Here is a 25,392-nt window from a genome sequence, read left to right on the forward strand (position 1 = left end):
CATTTTCCTGATGAATGTTTCCACAACTTGGGACAGTAGGGCAGGTTTTGCACATCAACTGTCACTGAAGCCTGGGTCTGTGCCAAGCATTCCTGCCGCATCAGCAACAAACACCGAACAAGTATATGTATAACTGGTCGTTTTGCCGTGTTTTAAAATCGGTGCGTTAGCCTAGCAATGGCTACATTAGCTGTGCAGCTAACCGCTTCCTGCAGTTAGCCAGGTACATGGGCTCGAGTTGTACCATTTTTTTAGACAGGGCGGACGGACCAGGGCATTCGCCCGCCTGGCCGTGCCCGACGAGGAGCGCTCTCGGCCGGCTTGGGAGGCAGACGGCAGCCCCTCCTGGAAGTGCAGTTTTACCATGGGCCTCATGCGGAAAAAATGACAAAGTCCCACTGCTCAGTTTTACCATGGGCCTCAGGCGGGAAAAAATGACAAAGTCCCAGTTTTACCATGGGCTCGAGTTGTACCATTTCTTTTAGACAGGGCGGACGGACCAGGGCATTCGCCCGCCTGGCCGTGCCCGACAAGGAGCGCTCTCGGCCGGCTTGGGAGGCAGACGGCAGCCCCTCCCCCTCCCCCCATGGCACGCCCCCACCATCTACCCTTCCCTGCCTCCTGCTTCTCATTAGCAAAACGACGCACTGGGAAAAGCGTTGAAATGGGGCTTTCTCCCAGGAGGCTATATCTACGTACCGAGGGTTCATTTCGAGAAAGGCTGCGGATATAACATCCAGAAGCCTCCACGAGCCCGTTTAAAGCATCAACAAACCACCATGCCATGGGACCTTTAAAATGTTTTTGTAATGCTTTGACTCGATAATGTAGAAATCATCAAATAGAAAAATATAAAGTTTGTATGAAAAAATATATATACAGGGTGCCTATGACTTTTGCACAGTACTGTGTGTGTATGTATGAATATATATTCTATCCACATTCCATATTGTGTTTGGCTAATTGTGTTGTTTGTTTTTGTTGGTTCTGTTACTGTCCTGGATTTGTGAATAGTGATGCTGTATTTGTCTTTAAAGGAGAACTGAAATCATTTTTAATCTTGCTTTATTTCTTAACCCAGTATCTCACTGGGCTGCGACAGCCTGCGACTAGTTGGAGACACAACAATTGCGATAAAATATTAGCAACAATTTTCACTTGGAATCGCACTGAATTGATATTCGCATATTTTACCGCAATTGTTGCATCTCCAACTAGTCGCAGGCTATCGCAGCCCAGTGAGATACTGGCTCACACTTCCTGTCTCAACTTGCACTTCCTGTCTCACGGAAACTGACTTGACACCAGCGACGCATTTGCAGCTATTTTGAGAGAAATTTTGTTGCACAAATTTTTTGAACATGTTCAAAATTTCAGCGACCAAGGAGTGACACTTTGCGACTCATGCGAGGAAATTAAGAAGCCCCGCGAATATTTCAAGACACTTTTGAAACTCTCTCGCGAATGACGTTCGCAATTTGTCGCAACCCAGTGAGATACTACCCTTAATTAACGTGTTATACAATTATGTTTTCAGTTTTAGTAACCTTATATCGTGACTCGTATTGGCAACTGATTGCAATTAAATATTATACTTATCGGCCTGTTCGGTTTTTAGTCGTGTTGAATTTAGTTCGTTTGGTCCACGGCAGGCGTCACTTATCTGCGTGATCTTCACGAGACTTGTGCGAGACTTCGAAATGTGAAGTGTCAGCCAGGTGTCAGCGCTGCCATTTTGAAAACTCTTTTCCAAATGAAATATTGCACAAAAACGAGTTTAAATGATGATTACTGCCTACTTTTTTCAAACTTTCCTGATTGCTATCAAAACAAACAAAACTTCCGGCTTGATTACGTCAGCGTTCGAAAGAGGGCGCGCGTGTCTTTTGACAACGTTGGTAGATGTCGGTCACTTTGTTTTCCGCTGTACGTTTTACTTCCGTCCTACGATGTCTCGCACAGGTCTCAACGAATCTCGTTTACGGCCATTGCTTTGACATATGGACTGATATATTACAGAGCATATTTCAAACACTCATACGGTAACTTGCTACAGCAGTGACAAAATAGCAATCAAAAATGCATTCCTATATTTAATAAAATTAGATAAATAGAATTTTGATAATAAAAAATTTGCCTTCAGTTCTCCTTTAATTAGTGTAGTGTTGTATGTGTATTTGTATTCCATTTTGTTTCATGTCACCTGCCTAGGGACTACGGATGAACATTAGCAATTATGCTAACTCCGGCGTATTTACATTATGTATTTTATACTGTTGTTCATGAATGTGCACTGTCCCTATCAAATAAACCAGTACAATACATTCACTGAATATGAGCAATCGTGCGCTCTGATTGGCTACTCTACTACAAGGATATCAACTCGTATACCATGCGTCAAGAAAAACAAAATGGCGGAGCGTGTTACTAAACCAACCGAGGACAAAATAAAAACTACTCGAAACACCCCCTCCCCCCCCCCCCAAAAAAAGCAACAAAATATGGAATAAAAGGATTAGATTAGATTAGATTAGATAAAACTTTATTGATCCCTTTGGGAGGGTTCCTTCAGGGAAATTAAGATTCCAGCAGCATCATTACAGATAAACAGAGAAAAGAAATAGAGAAAACTTTTAGATAAATTAAAAATAAATTAAGTATTTACATATACAAATATAAAAGAAAAACATATGGGGAAGAGAGGAAGGGGAGAAAGAGGGAAAAAAGAGGGGAAGGGGGGCAGCAGGAAAGATATTGCACTTTATATTGCACATTGTCGGTATTGCTTATTGTCAGGCTAGGCTACTGCTCCTTCCCGTCCTCTGTCCTCCTGTTCCCCCTCCTCCCCCCCAGAGAGGAGTTGTACAGTCTGATGGTGTGACGGACAAAGGAGTTTTTAAGTCTGTTCGTCCTGCACTTGGGAAGGAGCATTCTGTCACTGAACAGGCTCGTCTGGTTGCTGATGACAGTGTGCAGAGGGTGACTGGCATCGTCCATGATGTTCAATAGTTTGTCCATAGTCCTCTTCTCTGCCACTGTCACCAGAGAGTCCAGCTTCATGCCGACCACAGAGCCGGCCCGCCTGATCAGTTTGTCCAGCCTGGATGTGTCCTTCTTGGATGTGCTGCCCCCCCAGCACACCACGGTGTAAAACAGGACGCTGGCGACCACAGACTGATAGAACATCCACAGGAGTTTCCTGCAGATGTTAAAGGACCGCAGCCTCCTCAGGAAGTACAGCCTGCTCTGTCTCTTCCTGTATAAGTGGTTGGTGTTGTAAGTCCAGTCCAGCTTGCTGTCCAGCCACAGCCCGAGGTACTTGTAGGAATCCACAGCCTCCACCTCGACTCCCTCGATCAGAACTGGTTTTGACCTTGGTCTGGACCTCCCAAAGTCAATGACCAGCTCCTTGGTCTTCGAGGTGTTGAGCTGCAGATGGTTCCTGTTGCACCACACAGCAAAGTCCCTCATCAGGCTCCTATACTCCTCCTCTCTGTCATCCCTGATACACCCAACGATGGCTGTGTCATCGGCAAAATTCTGAATGTGACACAGCTCCGAGTTGTAGCAGAAGCCCGCGGTGTACAAGGTGAAGAGAAGAGGGGCCAGCACCGTGCCCTGGGGTGCTCCGGTGCTGCTAATTTCAGTGTCAGACGTGATTTGATGGTAAGAAGGTATCTTTATTTTTCAAGAATTATTATTATTATCGCATTTTTCACAAATTGCTCCTGTCATTTCGCCGGTTTGTTTACATTCTAAGCGGAAATGATTTTGTCGGACGTTTTGTATAAAGTTTTTATTTATCGAATTTGCAAAAAAATAAAAATAAAACTGTTCCGTTTCTCAAAATCCAGTGAATGTGGATAGAATAAAACAGTTATTCTACTCAATCTCGTCGTACATGGATTATAGACAACTCGGTGCTACGCTCCTCGTCGGCTATCAGCTCATGTACGACTTGATTTCGTAGAATAACTTAAATATAATCAGCTGTGAGTAAGCATTTGGAGCAGCCATACATTCTTCCAGAGGGTTCAGACCTGAAATCAGGGCCGTAGCTGTGTCTGTGATCATGTTAATGCTTCCTAAAGTCTGCATTTCTCGAGCCTAACCTGCACCACAGGGCCAGCATTATATGCTGCATATATAGTTTACAACAAGGAACAAATAAATTTTAATGTGAAGTTCTTACAGACTATAAAAATTTGTAGAAGCACAGTGGAGCAGTGCTTAAATGTCACGGTATGATTTAAAGTCCCCCCCCCCCTTTTTTTTTTTTTACATCTATAAATGTTATAAACTCCATAAATTTATGCATTCATGGAAAATTTGAATACTTCAGCTATTTCGCTTTCCTTTCTGGGTGGCTATCTCTGACTCAGAATCAGATAACTCAATCGCTTCTCTCATCTCTTTGTTCTGCTTTCTCCTCGAAATGTCTTCCTCCCCTCTCACGCTCCGTAAAACACACACACAAAGTGCGGATGTTCATTGGACACCCAAGAAAAGCATCTCATCCCTTTATCAAGTCATCATCTGAAATATGCAGGGAGTGGACAGAATGCTGTTCCACCTCGCCTCTTTTTCTTTCTTCTGTTTCCCTGCTTACATAAGCACCCACACACAGGCGTTTCTAAAATGGATGGGTTGCCAGATTGGAGGAGACACTGGAAGCCTGCGGTCCACAAAGTTCCGATGTAAAAATTCAGAGAAAGTTTGGCGTCCCAACTTATTTGCACCATTGCCGCTATAATAGATGCCTGTAATGTTTCAGACACCATTAGGAGCCACATGTATTTGCGTTTCTTGGAGCCACATTGAGCTCCGATTAGAAGCAGATGCTCTCTTTTTTATCTCCAGAAACCCAGGATCCTGCTTCATGAATCCCATCTTCACTTCCCACCCCAAAAATGTACAAACCTCAGAGTATTAGGGCTTTCTTATAGTCCCAAATGGACAAAATAGCATCTAAATAGAAGGTTTTGGCTCACTCTTGATGTGATGTATGTTTCAGATGCTGCTTCTTGAATTATGAATATGTCTGGTCAGGAAAAACAGTACAACTCAAAGTGGTCACGATAGAACTGTCTGAATCGTTTGTTCAAAAAAAGGGTCCAAATAACTCTTCTTTTACAGACTAATTCTCTTTCAACCAACTCCAGCACCAGTGGAACATGTTGTGGTGGCTTTCCATACAGCGATTATACATAGTTTTAGCTAGGATTTCCAGTGGGGAAAACGCCCACTAACCACTGCACTGCAATCCAGGACTAGGCCTAATCTGTGTTTCTAAAGTCAGACAGTTTCTTTCAATTCCTCTTTTCTTCACAGTGGCAAGAGATCCAGCCGTCCTACAGATGGAATGGATGGCAATGCATCAGACGTGGAGTTGCCAGTGGAAGCCTTCCTTCACGAGGACAAAGAATGGCGCCCTGTGGATGAGGAGGAGGTTCCTCCACCCCATCTGCTGCTCCCAGACAGCTTGGAGCTTCTTGAGAAGGTGGAGCACAAGCTAAAGAAGAAACGGCGCAACAGGCTAAAGAAGCAGCGCCACCGGCAGTTTAACGATCTCTGGGTCCGCATGGAGGAAAGGTGGGTTGAGTAGAACAATCAAATCTTTCAAATATCCTTAAGACTAAGGCTAGGACTTTATTGGAAATTCGAAGAGCTATCGTCGTGGTTTGTTTGGCGATTCCCAATGAAGCATGAATACTTCCGACAAGGGGTTGCTCAAGGGTTTATTGGATGGTTAACCATTTCATTTCCTACCTAGCACCTTTTCTGACAGGGAAACCATTATTACTGTGGCCAGGAAGTGCAAAACAAAATTACAAGATATGAAACACTTTTACATTTTATAAAACAAAATTACATTAGCAAAACACTTTTACCAAGGACAAAACAAATTTACATCTTAGAAAACAAATTGACAAGACGTGAAACACTTTTACGAGCGCTGAGACAAATTCACAAGTGGCGGAACACTTTTACCAGTCCCGAAACAAATTTACAAACGAAAATCTTCACAGAAGGGGGATGTATCAAATGCCGGAAGTATGGTGGCCGGGAAGCGCTAGAGCGAGCGGTCAATTTGTGTTCCCTGTGTCCGAAAGCACTCACTATATAGTCCTTTATATAGAATTCCCTATATAGGGAGTAGTGAATGAGTGAGTGATTTCGGACACAGCCAACAGAATGCGTTGGTCCTTCTGTCTGGTCCGTGTCCTTTAAAAATTCTAGAGACCGTCCACACAAACCACATTAAGCGGTTCATGCGTTTTCCACAAAAGGGGAAAAACATCATTCGGTTACAGTCAATGTTCCATCACCATAAACTTCATAGAAGACAACATGAATTGACCGCTCACTGTCACTTCCGGGTCACTTGCGACGTTTGGTACATTCCCTTTCTGTGAAGATTTTCATTTGTAAATTTGTTTCGGGACTGATAAAAGTGTTCTGCCACTTGTGAATTTGTCTCAGCGCTCGTAAAAGTGTTTTGCTAATGTAATTTTGTTTTATAAAATGTAAAAAAGTGTTTCACATTTTATAATTTTGTTTTGCACTTTCCGGCCAGTATACATTATGGACTATCCAAAGAAACTTTAAAGCACTGAGGTAGTGAACTAATCAGAAGGTTGTGAGTTCAGCTCCCAGACCACCAAGCTGCCACTGGTGGGCCCTTGAGCAAGCAAGGCCCTTTGCCCTCCATTGCTCAGATCTATCCTTTTTCAGGTACAGTAAGTTGGTTCATAAAAGTATGAACCAAGAGGTAAATGTAAACCCTTTTTTTAAGATTGCATCTAAATGGGGTAGTTCAGTGGTAAAAGACCTTCACCTATGGCCAGAAGATTGTAAGTTCAAGCCATAAAAGTTTGACCAGCATGAACCATTAGCTGGGGGTTCGCAGGGGTAACCAGGGCCACTGTTGTGTACTACCACTCTTTATCAAGAAGCTTAACCTATATCTGCTCAAGAGGCCCTTAAGCAAGGCCCTTTGCTCTCCACTGCTCAGATCTATCCTCTCTCAGGTGTAGCAAGTTGCTTTGGATAAAAGTATGAACAAAATGAGGTAAATGTAAACCCTTTTTTAAGATTGTATCTAAATGGGGTAGTTCACTGGTAAAGGATTACAACCTTCCAGCCACAGGTGTTAAGTTCAAGCCATAGAAGTTTGACCAGCATGAACTTGGGGTTCACAGGGGAACCAGGACCACTGTTCTGTACTACCACACTTCATCAAGAAGCTTAACCTGTATCTGCTCAAGAGGCCCTCAAGGGGCCACCCTACCTAGTACTTGAGTTCCTTTTGTGCCTGAGAATACGCAGAGAGAAAAATTCCCATGCAACACAAAGAAAGGTTCTAACAGCAGTTTCAAGTTTAGCAAGGGTTGAAGGTTATTTGCAGTTAGCAGTGGAACGGATTTTTTGAACAGATTTCATTTCACAGATGACACAATTAGAGGACACTATCCGTTTCCATTATATAAGGAGTTTCCGGATGTTTCCTCCTATTCCGTGTGAAGCGAGAATTCGAGGTAGTCGATATAGCTGTACTCAGTAGTGCATATAGTGTTGGTTAGGGGTGTTTAGCTTGAGGCGACAGCAAGAGAGTACAGGGTCTGGCAGGAAGCAGTCGTTCTCTGATACACAGGTGTTGCGTTCATCTGAGAGTCCTGGAGGCTTCTCCGCTATCACATCTCACACTTCATGCATGCATACATACACATGAGACTGCGATCCCATCATCCCCCCTGCAGCGCTGCCTCTGCCTGAACTGGTCTCTCAGTCTGAGACACAGAAGGATTCTTTACCATGTGAATGCCCATGGACCAACCGTTGAAACCTGAGGACTTCCTCAGAAAAAATGAAGGACAAGGCATCCATCATTCAGTGCTTTCTCAGGGTTAATGGAGTAAACCAGTCCATTTAGACAAGTGATCCAACATCAAGAGGTTTTTAAAAAACGAGACCATCAATGAGGGCCTAGCTCACTCCGGCCCCATCTAGTCCAGACGGAACGATTGTGCAATAAATGTTGCAAGCTTTATACACTATATACAAGCTATATATAGAAGCTATATACACCCTAGGAATACTGACCTATTTGCCAGAAAGAATCCAAACCGGTGAGGAATTGACCGAGAAAAAGCGATTTTTGTTGAACTGCAAGACATTAAGGCTTAATTAGTCCATAACTTCATTAATAATTGTAATTTAGCAAATCTGGGTAGAAGTTATATGCACCCTAGGTACCCCTACCTTCATGCCAGAAAGAATCAAAATCGGTGAAGAATTGAGGGAGAAGAAGCGATTTGTGTGGAAACTGCTCATTAGGGCTTAATTACTCTATATCTTAATAATAATAATAATAATAATAATAATAAGTTAAATTTATATAGCGCCTTTCAAAAAACCCAAGGACGCTTTACAATTATAGACAAGGAAAGAAAAATAAATAAATAAATAAATAAATAAATAAAAAGAGAATAATAAATAAATAAAAAGTAAAAAGTCCACCAAGTAGGGGTCAGGATGTAATTCCCGTGGTGTAGCAGCCACAGTCCCACCAAAAGGCGCACGAAAACAAGTCCCACATCTCCAGCACCGCCGCCGTGACGCCGTCAGCAACACCACTCGAACACCACGCTGTGGATCCACAAAGCGAGCAGAGAAGCTCCGCCACGCAGAGCGCTGGTGTGTCCCAAACCGCCAGCACAGCCGCCGTGACACCACCGAGCAACATCGCTCGGAACATCACGCCAAGCGTTAAAGCGCAGAGCACTGGACAACCACGATGTAAAATGAGCAACGAGCTCGCTGCAGTCCAGAGCTGGGAGCACAGGCATCACCCACAGCGAACCAAAGCCTGGAGGGAACCGACGCCTAAAACTGGGTCCAGAGCTACACCACAACCGGCGGACAAAACACTCAAACAAACATCAAACTACACAAATACACAGAAAAAAAATAGAAAAAGAAATAAAATAAAATAAAAAAGCTCTGGTGAGAAGCGGCAGCCAGAACGCGCACGACGTACTCTCAACCGGAAACGGAAAAACCCAAATTCATTAATAATAATAATAATAATAATCTTCATTATTAATTGCAATTATGCAAATTTGGATAGTCGCTATATGCACCCCAGGCAGACCGACCTTCCTGCCAAAAACAATAAAAATCGGTGAAGGATTGAGAGAGGAGAAGCAATTTTTGTGAAATGTGGACGAAGGACGGATGACGGACAACACATGAGGGCATAAACTCATCACCTGTCGGACAGATAAGCTAATAAACCACAATAATTGAACAAACGATTGCAAGGATTTAGGGGATTCATTCATCATCTGTCGCCAAGCTAACTATCTATCGTGTGAGTGTACCTTTGATTTACATCACTTACCGTATACCTCAGTTTTATGACTTTTTATGGATTTCTCCCAAACATACATTAGCAAACATACGAAGACAAATAATCCTGGACAGTGTTTGTAAAAACTCCATCTGATGGTCCGTGTATATTTTGCCATCGCCTACACGAGTGCAAAAATATCCTTTTAACAGCTTCGTTATTAAAATATACTCTGGCGCTCTGCAGCAGGTGAAACCCAGACTGTAAAAGCAAACTATATTTTCTGGATATAGACTGAATTTATTTTTACCTGCAGCACAGAAAGTCAGCTGGGACCCAAACATTTGGCCTCCAAGTTGTTGTCCAGGGGCCTTATTATAGAGAGCCTAGTGTCTCTCACACACACACACACACACACACACGTCCGTCATCATCCCAGGGCTCCAGAGAATCTGTCAAATTAATTTGTCTACAATTTTAAACGAATGTGTACAAGCTGTAGTGTTTTAGCCAGCTGGATTCATAACGACAAGAGGGAAAAATGAGCTGGACCTCCGAGTCCCATCGGTCTGCAGAAACCGTTGACAGAGTCCGAGGAAGTGGATGTGATTTCACTTTTGGAAAAAAGAAAAAAAAAAAGTTGACTGAAACAATTTATTCATCTTTTTCTCCTCTGTTTGACAAAACATAATTCATGCCAGACCTTTACCCTCCTCAAGAGCTTTCTTTTTATTTCTCCCTACATTTGAATGGAAAATAACTGTATTTATTGTGGCTGCACATTTCATAACCTTGCACAACAAATCTGACAGTGCCGTGATGGATTATTACAAACACTTAAACGAGAAATTGTAGGCGTTGAATGTACATTTTTTTGGTCATCGGTTTCAAAATCCAAGCTCATTTGTCGCTTTAAGAGCCTACAGAACCCCTTTCCCGACCTCTTGGCTTCCAGTGGGCGGATGAATAGACGCTTTTTTGCTATTGCTTTGATGCATGGCCTAATGCTAACTGTCACAAAGCATTAGGAGACTCAAATCAAGCTTAAGTAAACCTTCATTCAGAGCAAGGATTCAATTCCAGAATAAGGAGGAGAAAAAAAAGAAAGAAACATCGAAAAGCCGGTGAAAGAAATGTGACGACATCAAGGACGCATGTGTTACAGCCAAAGCCAATCAATGGAAAGTAAATATTATTAACTACAAGCATATGACTTGGATGAAAATTAAAATGTGGCGTTTCCTGAATATTAAAGTGTGTTTCACATTGTTTTTCCAGCACAATACAGATCGACATGGCTACCATTTTCTCGTTTGCCAACAGGATCTCACTAATCTCCTTTAAACTGAAGGTTTTAATTAAGGATTAGGGATTAATCACAAACTAATGCAGGTCTTGATTGGATATTTTGTTAATAGCAGCAGGAAAAGCTGAAGTGTAACTGGTGCTGGCGTGGAGCTAATTAAGATCCAGAAACAATCCTGGCTGGGATTGAGAGAGAGAAGTTGGGAATTCAAACTAGATAGAGAACTAAAGAACCAAAATGACAGTAATTTGCGCTAGCTGACCTTTGTCAATTGATGGTCAAGGGAAAGTTTTGCCCTGCCGCCCTGAACAAAATAAACAACTGACGGAAAAAAAAATCATGAAAATTGACAGAGTTATAAGCGATTGAAAAAAATCCTGTTTTTCATGGATCATTCTGGATCAGTGATCCTGATCAGCACCAAAAGTCATAGCAACGTAATTCAGCCCAGAGGTATTCTTCATGTGAAATTTGGTGATGGTTAGTTGAAAATTGATGGAGAAATAGCGTCCTAAAAAAAACCCCATTATAATAATAATAACAACAACAACTACATAGAGACTGTGACTAAAATCACAATTATTTGCACTCGCTCTTACAAATCGGAACATCTAGTCATCATACCCTATAGATCTGGAATGGTAAGAGGTAGAGAATGATGCTTAGTGGGGAAAAGTTGCGCCCTGCCACCTTAAACAAAATTAAAAAAATAATAATAATAAAGTAGGGTGGCACGGTGGTGTAGTGGTTAGCGCTGTCGCCTCACAGCAAGAAGGTCCTGGGTTTGAGCCCAGCGGCCAACAAGGGCTTTTCTGTGTGGAGTTTGCATGTTCTCCCCGTGTCCGCGTGGGTTTCCTCCAGGTGCTCCGGTTTCCCCCACAGTCCAAAGACATGCAGGTTAGGTTAACTGGTGACTCTAAATTGACCGTAGGTGTGAATGTGGGTGTGAATGGTTGTCTGTGTCTATGTGTCAGCCCTGTGATGACCTGGCGACTTGTCCAGGGTGTACCCCGCCTTTCGCCCGTAGTCAGCTGGGATAGGCTCCAGCTTGCCTGCGACCCTGTAGAACAGGATAAGCAGCTACAGATAATGGATGGATGGAATAATAAAGTAGAAAGATCCTGAGTGAGAGTAACAATTTGAACCAGTGCTGTTAGCGCAAATTAATGAAAGAAATTAGCAGGGCAGTGGCAACTTGGTGGTTTGGCAGGTTGGAAGTTCAAATCCCAGTATCACCAAGCTGACACTGTAAGTCTCTCTCTCTCTCTCTCTCTCATTATCTCTAGCCGCTTTATCCTTCTTCAGGGTCGCAGGCAAGCTGGAGCCTATCCCAGCTGACTATGGGCGAAAGGCGGGGTACACCCTGGACAAGTCGCCAGGTCATCACAGGGCTGACACATAGACACAGACAACCATTCACACTCGCATTCACACCTACGGTCAATTTAGAGTCACCAGTTAACCTAACCTGCATGTCTTTGGACTGTGGGGGAAACCGGAGCACCCGGAGGAAACCCACGCGGACACGGGGAGAACATGCAAACTCCGCACAGAAAGCCCCTCGCCGGCCACGGGGCTCGAACCCGGACCTTCTTGCTGTGAGGCAACAGCGCTAACCACTACACCACTGTGCCGCCCTACTGTAAGTCTTCTGGAACATTTAGGTAAAAGCCAACTGAGTATCGTATCATATCAAGCCATCTAAGTGACGATATTAAACAGCGCTCAAAGTTTCAATCTAAATTCTTTTCAAGTCTTTCAATGCATACGATTCAGATTTTTATGCCTCTGCCACCTTAAGGTGCAGGAGGCATTATGTTTTCGGGTTGTCCGTCTGTCCGTGCGTGCGTCCGTGTGTGCGTCCATCCCAAAACCTTGTGAACACGATATCTCAAAGGCTAATGAAAGGAATTTCACCAAACTTGTGTCCGTCCCGAAACCTTGTGAACACGATATCTCAAAGGCTAATGAAAGGAATTTCACCAAACTTTCACCATTTGTGCGCTTTGGGACAAACATGAACTGATTAGATTTTGAGGTTAAAAGGTCACAGGTCAAGATTACTGTGAGGTCAAATGTCCATCCCCAAATCACAACTTAATAAGGCGTGTAGTCTACCAGGCGGAGGCATCCCCATTGGCGCCGAGTTCTATCTAGTTACATTCTGACATTATTATAATGTTAATTTTAAAAAGTAAGTATAAATGTAGTCAGTTATTTGGCTGAACCAATTCAAGAGCTGTACTGAGCAGATTCCTGCATTTTCAGAACCATTCAAGACAATAATGATGTGGATGGAGAGTTTACCTTTCCAAAGAACTAATTTTTTTCTAGCCAACTTTAAACCTTAAAGGAAATATCTCGCAAATAAACAAATTGAGCGAAAAGCCGGTCTTTATGTCCGTCCTTTATAAAAAAGCTGCGTGTTGAATTTGTTCTTAATGATATAACTACTAAAGTGATGAAAATAGATGAGACTATTTTTTTGTCAGGGAGGCCGCCATAACTCCATCGTACGTGCGTGATGTCATTTTCCGCGAGCACAGCGGAGGTGTACAAGTGCATGCTGTATTAGACTATAGTATAATATGGTCTAGCGTGACGTCTTGGTCAACTTGTTTGCATTTCTGCCCAAAAATTATGGCAATGCAGGATTAGAAAAGGAATCAAAATAAAGTAGTGGCTAGTTTATTGCCGGTTTATTTAAAAATATATATTTACCTGTAGGCGGCACGGTGGTGTAGTGGTTAGCGCTGTCGCCTCACAGCAAGAAGGTCCGGGTTTGAGCCCCGTGGCCAGCGAGGGCCTCCCCGTGTCTGCATGGGTTTCCTCCGGGTGCTCCGGTTTCCCCCACAGTCCAAAGACATGCAGGTTAGGTTAACTGGTGACTCTAAATTGAGCGTAGGTGTGAATGTGAGTGTGAATGGTTGTCTGTGTCTATGTGTCAGCCCTGTGATGACCTGGCGACTTGTCCAGGATGTACCTCGCCTTTCACCCGTAGTCAGCTGGGATAGGCTCCAGCTTGCCTGCGACCCTGTAGAACAGGATAAAGCGGCTACAGATAATGAGATGAGATGAGATATATACCTGTTTATCTTCCATCCGTTTGATGCGTGATACGGTGTGCTGTCTGTGTTTGGCGGTGAAACAAAGTCGGGATCGCGTCTGGCTTCGGTTGTCATTTCTGCCTCGTGTCTCGCTTCTTCCCAGTCCTCCACAAATCCACAATCTTCTGTAAAATGCTGATGGCACAATTTGCTGCTTTTTCCAGGAGTAAAGTTTTCTCGCTTTACTTGATGAAGCCACTCGGCTAAACGTCTCGGATCCAGGACAGAATGAGGAAGACGTGTGGAATCCTACGTCACACAGTGCCACCCTTCGTGTTCGTTTCCTCATACATCCATCCAATGTATCTGGCTAATCCAGTACGGCCTCGCCTGGAGAAACGGCCCAACGGACTGATGTTACAACTTTAACATGTTTTTTAAGCTAAAGTCAGATCCTGTAGCAATTAAAATAATCCAAGCGGGTTGCCAGCCCTCTGTAGATGGTTTTTCTATCGGGGTTTTCCTTCCGTTATCCATAACCTTGGTAAGGGAGACTTAGGGTTGCTGGCATTTGTCCAGAATGGCACCCCAGACTAGCGGAGGGAAGGAAGGGGTCGTCCTATTGCATATCGGCTCCAAGCTAGATATGCCCATTAAGATGGAAGGATGTAATTAAGAGAGACCTAAAAGAGACATGAGTTAATTATGACGAGGCACTGTGTATGGCTGCTAATAGGAAAGAGTGGTTTAATTTTGTATCAGCGCTATGTGGTTCTACCACGACAGCATAAGAGAGAGAAGCTAAAGTCAGCTTAATTTTTTCATCTAGAACATCTTGTATTAATGTATAATGATGACATTTCATAACCCCGTAATTGAAAATTTTCCTGGTTAATCGCTGTAAAGGGGAAGCCATGGCCTAATGGTTAGAGAAGCAACTTTGGGACCAAAAGATCACTGGTTTGAGTCCCTGGACCAGCAGGACTGGCTGAAATGCCCTTGAGCAAGGCACCTAACCCCCAACTGCTCCAGCAAGAGTGTTGGAGTTCCTTGTGTCTGATTAGCCAAAGAAAGACTGATGATGTATCAGTTCAGGCTAGAGAGAGAGAAGAAAGAAGATAACTTTAAATCAGCCTCACTGCACTGTAACAGCTCTTCTAAACAATAGCACCTCCAGACCATGTGATTATTCCTGTCTTGTTCTTAGCATTTGGAAGCAAGAAAGTGTATTTGGAGAAGACAAACCATGTGTAAGGCTACTATCACACTGTCTCGTATCTTGCCACGTAAGCGGCGTGTGGGTCAAATGCCAAGAAATTAGGCGTATTTTGTCCAAAATTAAAGTCCTGTGATGTACACGGCGTATGTGTGGCGTTCCTGTGGTGTGTATGGGGTTCAAGGGATGTAAAGTGATGGCATACTGAGGCGAATGATGCGTTGCCGCGGTGTAACCGTGTCGTTGCTTTTGTTGGCATGGCTTTTCATTCTTGCGTGTGATGTTGCTGCGGTGTATCTGCGGCGATGCCGTGACATTCCTTTCTTACCGCCACGTATCCTGATACGCCGTACATACGCAAAGTTGAAATGCCAATGTGTGAACCAAGCATAACCTGCAATACAACCACCGTTCATAACAAGCACAAATGCAGTAGGATCCAAAAGTCCAAACAAGGTTTCATTGACCTTCAGTGATAGAATTCAAAGACGTTTTTATTTGCTGGAATCAGGAGGGACGAGAGAGTGCTTGAGGCAGAATAGAGTGCACTAATTCAGAAAATATCAGGTGGTTGTCATTAACAGACCGCAACAATTAACACTATTACAAAACAAGCGTTTGAGTAAAAACAGAGTGCAAACAGAACGTCATCCGTGGTTTGTTTTGTTTTTCACACTACATAAATGACACGATGTTTGGCTCGAACGAAAAGTAAAATATTTAAATAATACTGGCTGGCTTTTTTCGTGGTATATCAGATATATTCCATTCAGCTAGCATGATATTGAATGAGTCGAAGATGAGTAGCTGAATGGAATATATCTGATATACCCTGAAAAAAGCCAGCCAATATTATTATTATTATTATTAATAATAATAATTATTATTATTACTGCATTACTTTCTAAACTAAAAAAGGCATGGAATTGATAAACTGGTCTCCTAACGAAATTGACACGGTTTTCTCGACGAGAAGCCTGGGTTCGGGGGAACCCGTCTGTCCTGCCGGAACATTTGTGGCTGGTTACACGATGGACGCCTGGGAGCGGTGGTGGGTCGTGTGCCTGGCGATTCTTTCTGTGGAGGACATTGAAGATATCTACCTATTCGGAACCATGATTACAGGACTTTTGCTGAATGGATTAGGCATTGCCCTGGTATATCGAGGAAATCAGACAACGGTGACAGCTGTTCAAAGCCCCACAAAGCTGCCCGATATGATTGGAGTGGTGGGCAAAGCTGTTGGCACTCAGACTGTGGACATTCAGAACTTTAACCACAAAATGGTTGTTATCTCGGAGCAGCTTTCAGCTTTTCAAGGAATACGTTTTTCGGAGATCAATTTGAATTTGAATAGAATGGACGGAATGGACAGATATGGACGAGCGGTGTGGACGTGCAAAGACTGCGTCTGGAAAGACCAAACAATTTATATCTTATCGACATTCGGCTCCTTGAGACAGCACCGGCCTTGGTTTAGGCCATTGCTGAGGCAACATTTCCCCCTGAAGGTCACTGCCGGGAGACACTCTCGCATTCCTTCTCTAACTTTCCACGGTCGCTATTTTTACCCCCAGTGTGTCAAGCGGGTGCGTGACCAGCGCCTTCATGGCTGCAGGAGCGGACGGCTGCTTGCTTGCGCTGGATTACCTCCCCCTCCCCCCTACCCCTGATTCCCCCCCTCAAGTCCCGTGTTTAAAGTGTACTTGTGTTGTTGTGTGCTTATGTGCAAAGGTTTTTTAAATGTTCCCACACTGTACTCTTGACAGGAGCATAGTGGGGGGGTTCTTTTTTTCCTTCTCTCTCCTCATGTTGTGTTTCCTTTTTATCTTCATCCCTGTCTTCCTGTCCTGTCTACCCTATGTCAATTGTATGTTGTATATGTACGGACAAGTTGACGGCTAATTTCGCTGGTACATGTGACTAGTGACAATAAAGGGCGTCATCATCATTATACGTACACATTCCTTTCAGGTGTTCAACGCGTCTTTCTCTTTCAAAATTCTCTCAAAATCTTCCGTATTTAACGAAGCAAACCTGGCGGCCATGATCGTTTACAAACTGTCCCAGTTGCTCGCTAGTGTGGAAGTTTTACGTCTCCGACGTGTGACGTCATGTTGTCTTGACAACCATACAATATCGTAAACCATATTCAATACTCATTCTCCATTGGGTAGAGTGACGTAATACACGTAGGATAAGCGATATGTTAACGATATTGCATGCTATCAAACCAAATGAATGAAGCCCACTAGAAGGGAATAGAACACATTTTATTCCATTGAAAAAGTGTATGTATAACAATGTCCAATAATCTATGACCACTGAATGCCGTGTGAGTTTAGCAAGGTTGTTAAAAAGTTCCAAATTATGTTTATTTTGAAAAAAAACAAACAGGATGTCCAGGACCTACCGCCATAATCTGATTTCTTCTCTGTTCACAGCACAACGCTGGACCCGCCTCTGCCAGTCATCCGCATCATCAACGGCTACATCACGGTCCAGGCTGACTCGCGAGACCATGGGAGATCCAATCACGACAGGACATTCTCAGGCTCCACCCCTACAATGGGCGGGGCTTCCTTCCCCATGCTGATTTTGTGCCTTCATGTGATCGTGCTCCTTGGCTTAAACCTATAAACGATCCATGTGACCTCGAGCTTGACCTCGTGACGTCCTGCGGCGCTTCAGGTCATTCAGAGAGACTGAAAACTGAAAGACTGCTGTACTTTCATTCTCCTTTAATGTCTTCTTCATTTTCCGAAGGATGACTGATTTGATTCACTGCAATCAAGTGCAGACTTTGTAAATAACAAACTGTATCATAGATGTAATTTAGAGACATGAATAAAAAAAAAGGATGGTTTTGGTTTTTGTTCATTTTTATATATAAATAAGATTCACTATATTTTTGTGACTAAATGAGGTACTAACAAACATTTTTTATCTCGAACTCTCCCTTATTTAGGGAAAACAAAATTCACTATTATTTACATCCTCTCATGTGTTTGTTTTTTTTTATTACAAGGAGTTTATTTGTTTAATTTATTAAATATATAGCTTTAGTGTATTCTTATGCTTCTGTTTATTATTATTATTAAATATTATTATTATTACTACATGTTCTGACAGTTCTGTACAGTTCGGACTGGCTTTTATAAAGATTTCCATATCACATATAGTCCACGTTCCAGTAACATACAGTATGTGGCACCGAGTTATGATTTGTTTATGCAATTAAAAGCAATAAACTATTTATCTAGTCGATCTAGTCTTGTCTTGTGTCTAAAAAGAGAAAAACGAATCAGGAATGCTTCTTTTTATTGAGTGTGTCGAATGGCTTGATGCCTGTTCAAAAGAGTGTTGAGCTCCAGGGGAATTTTATTACATGATCGTCAACTTCCTTAAAGGTTGCCACAGAACAGCGTTTGCATACGAGACATTACCCGTTTCTTCCAGGAGAAAATGATTAGGCGTTTCAGGGCACATCTGGAGCTTTGCTGCTCAGGGTCAGATCAACAACGTGTACCACGAAGCTTTTCACAGCTTTCTCCAAATTTTCTCCGAATGCTGAATGAAAAGGCTCCGATTTTCAACACGTTTAATGGATCGATGGTGGGCACCAGATGGCTCGCATTTTATTCCGCCCGCAAGAACCCGAGTCGTTCTCCATGGTTCGCTTGTGGAACATGAACACCCAGATGTTTTAAAATATCCATATATATTTATATATAGTGTGAGCCAGTATCTGGCGATCATGCTCCATATTGTTTTATGGGTACATTTCAAAAATCCCTGCTTTGGCCAAAAAGGAAGAAATTCATCTTGTTGGAGAAATCCAGCTCAGAATGTGTTTTGTCTCCATTGACTTCACCATTACTGCCTGGCGTCTGAGCTGTACTGGGGAAAATTATTCAATTTAGGGTTTCGGTGTATGTTTTATTAGCTATGACTTTAAGTGGACACCAAGCCATGTGGGCTTTGTGCGCAGTGTTCACAGCGAACTCGAATGGTTTGAAATGTAATGTGTGAACAGTTCATTGCCCTTGTAAATGTGGCTTTGGTTTTCTTCAGATGTAATGAATTTCACTGGGTTGACGTTGCTCGAAATATTTGGAAAAATCAAGCAGGTAACATGTCTAGGTTGGTTACTCCTTTCTTCCATGACTGCCTAATACAACCCAAACCCAAATTTGCGAATCATAGAAACACTATATTTCATTGAAAATAATATAAAGACAACATATCAAATGTTGAAACTGAGAAAATTTTTGTTGTTTTTTGAAAAATATATGCTTATTTTGAATTTGAGGTCAGCAACACATTTAAAAAAAAGCTGGAACAGGTGCATGTTTACCACTGTGTTGCATCACGTCTACTTTTAACAACACACTGTAAACATTTAGGAACTGAGGAGACCAACTGCTGTAGTTCTGAAAGAGAAATGTTGTCCCATTCTTGCCTGATATATAATTTCAGTTGCAACAGTTTGGAGTCACTTTTGTCATATTTTCTGCTTCATAACACACCAAATATTTGAAATGGGAGACAGGTCTGGACTGCAGGCAGGCCAGTTTAGCACCTGGACTCTTTTACAATGGAGCCATGCCGTTTTAATATGTGCAGAAAGCGGTTTGGCATTGTCTTGCTGAAAGAAGGAAGGCCTTCCCTGAAAAACATTTTGTCTGGATGGCAGCATGTTGCTCTGAAACGTGCATATATCATTGAACATTAATGATGCCTTCCTAGATGTACAACCCCGATTCCAAAAAAGTTGGGACAAAGTACAAATTGTAAATAAAAACGGAATGCAATGATGTGGAAGTTTCAAAATTCCATATTTTATTCAGAATAGAACATAGATGACATATCAAATGTTTAAACTGAGAAAATGTATCATTTAAAGAGAAAAATTAAGTGATTTTAAATTTCATGACAACAACACATCTCAAAAAAGTTGGGACAAGGCCATGTTTACCACTGTGAGACATCCCCTTTTCTCTTTACAACAGTCTGTAAACATCTGGGGACTGAGGAGACAAGTTGCTCAAGTTTAGGGATAGGAATGTTAACCCATTCTTGTCTAATGTAGAATTCTAGTTGCTCAACTGTCTTAGGTCTTTTTTGTCGTATCTTCCGTTTTATGATGCGGCAAATGTTTTCTATGGGTGAAAGATCTGGACTGCAGGCTGGCCAGTTCAGTACCCGGACCCTTCTTCTACGCAGCCATGATGCTGTAATTGATGCAGTATGTGGTTTGGCATTTTCATGTTGGAAAATGCAAGGTCTTCCCTGAAAGAGACGTCGTCTGGATGGGAGCATATGCTGCTCTAGAACCTGGATATACCTTTCAGCATTGATGGTGTCTTTCCAGATGTGTAAGCTGCCCATGCCACACGCACTAATGCAACCCCATACCATCAGAGATGCAGGCTTCTGAACTGAGCGCTGATAGCAACTTGGGCCGTCCTTCTCCTCTTTAGTCCGAATGACACGGCGTCCCTGATTTCCATAAAGAACTTCAAATTTTGATTCGTCTGACCACAGAACAGTTTTCCACTTTGCCACAGTCCATTTTAAATGAGCCTTGGCCCAGAGAAGATGTCTGCACTTCTGGATCATGTTTAGATACGGCTTCTTCTTTGAACTATAGAGTTTTAGCTGGCAACGGCGGATGGCACGGTGAATTGTGTTCACAGATAATGTTCTCTGGAAATATTCCTGAGCCCATTTTGTGATTTCCAATACAGAAGCATGCCTGTATGTGATGCAGTGCCATCTAAGGGCCCGAAGATCACGGGCACCCAGTATGGTTTTCCGGCCTTGACCCTTACGCACAGAGATTCTTCCAGATTCTCTGAATCTTTTGATGATATTATGCACTGTAGATGATGTGTTTAAACTCTTTGCAATTTTACACTGTCGAACTCCTTTCTGATATTGCTCCACTATTTGTCGGCGCAGAATTAGGGGGATTGGTGATCCTCTTCCCATCTTTACTTCTGAGAGCCGCTGCCACTCCAAGATGCTCTTTTTATACCCAGTCATGTTAATGACCTATTGCCAATTGACCTAATGAGTTGCAATTTGGTCCTCCAGCTGTTCCTTTTTTGTACCTTTAACTTTTCCAGCCTCTTATTGCCCCTGTCCCAACTTTTCTGAGATGTGTTGCTGTCATGAAATTTCAAAATGTCTCACTTTCAACATTTGATATGTTGTCTATGTTCTATTGTGAATACAATATCAGTTTTTGAGATTTGTAAATTATTGCATTCCGTTTTTATTTACAATTTGTACTTTGTCCCAACTTTTTTGGAATCGGGGTTGTACAAGCTACCCATGTTATGTGCACTAATGCCCCCTCATATCATCACAGATGCTGAGTTTTGAACTGTGCAGTGATAACAAGCAGGATGGTCCCTCGCCTCTTTAGCCTGGAGGACGTGGTGTCCATGATTTCAAAAAAGAATTTCTACTTTTGATTCGTCAGACCTCGGGACAAGTTTCCACTTCACCTCTGTCCATCATAAAAGAGCTCGGGCCCAGAGAAGATGGTGGTGTTTCTGGATATTGTTTATATCTGGTTTTAACATGCATTTGTGGATGCAGTAATGAACTGTTTTTATAGATGATGGTTTTCTGAAGTGTTCCTGAGCCCATACAGTGATTTCCACTCCAGACATGTGTCTGCTTTTAATGCAGTGTCTCCTGAGGGCCTGAAGATCACAGGCATCCAGTGTCAGTTTTCAGCCTTGTCTCTTGCATACGGAGATTTCTCCAGATTCTCTAGATCTTTTAATGATATTATGGACCATAAGTGATGTGATCCGCAAATTCTTCACAATTTTACATTGAGGAACGTTATTCTTAAACTGTTGCACTGTTTGCCCAAGCAGTCTTTCACAGAGTGGTGAACCCCTCCCCATCTTTACTTCTGAGAGACTCCGCCTCTCTGGGATGCTCTTTTTATACCCAGTCATGTTACTGACCTATTGTCTAATTAACCCCACCCCCTTTTTTTTTTTAGCATTATACAACTTTTTCAGTCTTTTATTGCCCCGTCCCAACTTTTTTGAAACGTGTTGCTGACCTCAAATTCAAAATGAACAAATATTTTTCAAAGAACAATAAAATTTCTCAGTTTCAACATCTGATATGTTGTCTTTGTAGTATTTTCAATGAAACACAGGGTTTCCATGATTTGCAAATTATCACATTGTTTTTATTTACAGTTTACACAGCGTCCCAAGTTTTTTGGAATTGGGGTTGTAGCCTATAGTAGGATATAACGGTTACTGTGGTGATTATTTTCATTCAGAATAACTAGATAAATTAAAAACCATTCTCCGTATTGACTTCCGCAAAACAGAACCAATTTGATTTACACTATATCTAGGATATACCGTATGTATATACACTAACTGAACACTGTCTTATCAGAAACGTCTGAGGAGAACGGATGGGATACAACGGCAGAAGACCACATCGGTTTCCAAACCAATCATCCAAGAACAGGAAGTTGTAACAAGTTAATAATAAGTGTTCGTTCAATAATAAAACACCAAGATGTGCTTTAAGATCATAGGAAAGTATTCAGTGATAATGTCGCGTTGTACAACTTTTCACCACCTCAAAATTGTATCTTTTCCAATAAGACAAGATCCTACTGTGTGCAATTCCTCTTATGTATATAAGAGCAATTTGTCGACAATTATTGTTTTATTTATTAAAGAATGACACGCTGTACTTTTTTATCCATTTAACAGTTATTCCACGAAATCAAGTAGTACATGAGCTGATGGCTGACGAGGCGCGTAGCACCGAGTTATCTATAATCCATGTACAACAAGATTGAGTGACTGGAATAACTGTTTTATTCTTTCCACATTCACTGGATTTTGAGAAACAGAGCATTTTATTTTTTGCAAATTCGATAAATAAAAACTTTATACAAAACATCTGACGAAATCATTTCCACTTTGAATGTAAACAAACTGGCGAAATGACAGGAGCAATTTGTGAAAAATGCAATAATAATTCTTGAAAAAATGATACGTTCTTGCCATCAAATACTTTTATTCCATATTTTGTTGCTTTTTTGGGGGCATTTTTGGGGTTTTTCTTCTTCTTTCGGTTTTTTTTTTGGTGGTTGGCAAACTAACTTAAAGGTGCATTACTGCCACCAACTGGGCTGGAGTGTGGAACAGGAGATATTGGAGGTGTGAAAAAAACAACAAACAAAAAAAAACCTATATTCTTTTAGCTATTTCTGTTTCTTTTAAATGCCTGATAATTTTGGGGGGTTTTGTTTTCGAGTTGAGTTTTTAATTTCGTCCTCGGTTGGTTCAGCAACACGCTCCGCCATTTTGTTTTTCTCTACTCAAGGTATATGAGCTGATATCCTAGTAGTAGAGTAACCAATCAGAGTGCACGATTGCTCATATCCAGTGAATGTGGATAGAATAATTATAGTTAATGTTGGGGAAAATCCATGAAACAAGTTAGATCCTGGGTTTTGGGTTTTGTTTTTTTTATTTCCATGGTAGAAGCAGGGGTGGCATGGTGGTGTAGTGGTTAGCACTGTTGCCTCACAGCAAGCAAGAAGGTTCTGGGTTCATGTCCAGTGGCTGACGAGGGCTTTTCTGTGCGGAGTTTGCATGTTCTCCCCGTGTCCGCGTGGGTTTCCTCCGGGTGCTCCGGTTTCCCCCACAGTCCAAAGACATGCAGGTTAGGTTAATTGGTGGCTCTAAATTGACCATGAGTGTGAATGGTTGTTTCTCTGTATCAGCCCTGCAATGGCCTGGTGACGTATCCAGGGTGTACCCTGCCTCTCGCCCATAGTCAGCTGGGATAGGCTCCAGCTTGCCTGCGACCCTGTGCAGGATCAGTGGTTACGGATGATAGAAAAATAACTTTTCCTTCACTAGGCTTTCCTCTTTCTCATCATTTTCTTACCAAAACCAGAAACACTAATAATCTCCTCTGTCAGAAAATGTAAAGTTTAACCTCTAACTGTTACAAAGTGCCGACACCGGAGACTCCTTCCATAAATATTAAATTTTCTTCGCTCTCCTAAAAGAAAGCTTAAACATATAAACTCTTACACACTTTTTAATCTGCCATGCAGGTCCTTGTGTAAGCTGTTACCATAGAAACCATAACATATAATTTGTCTTGTAGCTGTCTGAACTGCTGTGAAATCAAATTCATCACTTCTGACCAATCAGAATCAAGAATTGTGGGATAATAACTCATCATTAAATACAGTTCATTTTCATCCATTTTATAAATCACACACAATATTAAGATCAGATTTTTATACTGGATCAGAACTCACAGAACACAAGGTCCTGCTGTGAGGCTGTTGAGTTCCAGCCCAGTGTTTGTGCTTCAGAATAAATGATGATTTATTGTGTGTTTATTACGAACACTGACTCGAACATACACGATTAGCGGGACACAATTAGCTGGTGTTGATACATTTATTACATGCGTGGTTTATTTGCATGGCCGTGGCTCCGATTGCTCAGAAAGCATTCGGTGTATCGGCTGAAGCTTTGACGTATCAGCTGTCAGCCACTGTAACGCCGCACATACGTCTCTGTTCCACACACGATGTCAAACACAGACCTCGCAGAAACGCCATGACATCCAGCCAGCCCTGTCCACTTTATGAACAATCACATATTTAAGGTTTCTAAATTACGACATGGGGCAAATGGAGGTGCCAGATGACTGATGAATTGCTCAAGCGGGAAGGAGGAAAAATGAAAAGCTTTGAAACTTTTTGGTTTTTTTCTTTCCCCTTCAGTCTTGCCGGGAAGGACAGCGCACAGATGGACGATTTCGACCGAGGACGGTGAATCACGGAGTTCAAAAGCAATACGAGTTCCTCTTAAATCTTAAAAAAGGTTTGTTGTGTCAATCAATGGTCATTTTTTTGAGGATGAAGCTCTTAGTCATTGCATTACAGTTGGCTGAGGTTATGTTTTGGGAACATGAATCTGAGGAAATAAAATGCAGATTTACTGTCACATGCAAAAGTTTGTACACCCGGAGGAGGGGGTTAGAAATGTAACTGTGAAGAAAAGGTTCAAGTGTGTTCAGTTGTTGTATTATGACTGTATAATTACGAATTGTGTTCTTTAAGCAGTGTTCAGATCTTCGAAGTTGTAATATTTACCTCTATTCGTGCTCAGATTCTTCTTGACATCCATCAAACACCGTCTCATGTCTGACACCAGAAGAGTGAAGGCAAGCTGTTTCAATATCTTTCAGATTGCTGTTGTGGATCCAAGATTTTATACACCCAAGTTTTAGTCAAAGTGAAGTTCATGAAGCATAGCCAGGAGAACTTTTTTCAAGAAAGAAGAAGAAGAAGCCTTTGTTTATCATTTAGTCTTAGAATCAGCACCCAGGGAGCAGTTATGGATTTGGTGCCTTGTTCAAGGGCACTTCAGCCCAACCTCAG

General features: G+C 42.1%; 1 protein-coding gene across 1 annotated transcript in view; it reads left to right on the forward strand.

Moving 5' to 3' along the window:
• trabd2a (TraB domain containing 2A) overlaps window positions 1–18,179 on the forward strand; it is a 172,688-nt gene extending 154,509 nt beyond the window's left edge. Inside the window, exons 6-7 of the mRNA XM_060913286.1 lie at window positions 5,332–5,592; window positions 17,366–18,179. Of these exons, the coding sequence (XP_060769269.1) occupies window positions 5,332–5,592; window positions 17,366–17,561 (457 nt within the window). The 3' untranslated portion in view covers window positions 17,562–18,179. The remainder of the gene's footprint in view (window positions 1–5,331; window positions 5,593–17,365) is intronic.
• Window positions 18,180–25,392: the final 7,213 nt, after the last annotated feature.

The sequence above is a fragment of the Neoarius graeffei genome, chromosome 28, assembly GCF_027579695.1.
Source record: "Neoarius graeffei isolate fNeoGra1 chromosome 28, fNeoGra1.pri, whole genome shotgun sequence".
NCBI classification, from domain to species: domain Eukaryota; kingdom Metazoa; phylum Chordata; class Actinopteri; order Siluriformes; family Ariidae; genus Neoarius; species Neoarius graeffei.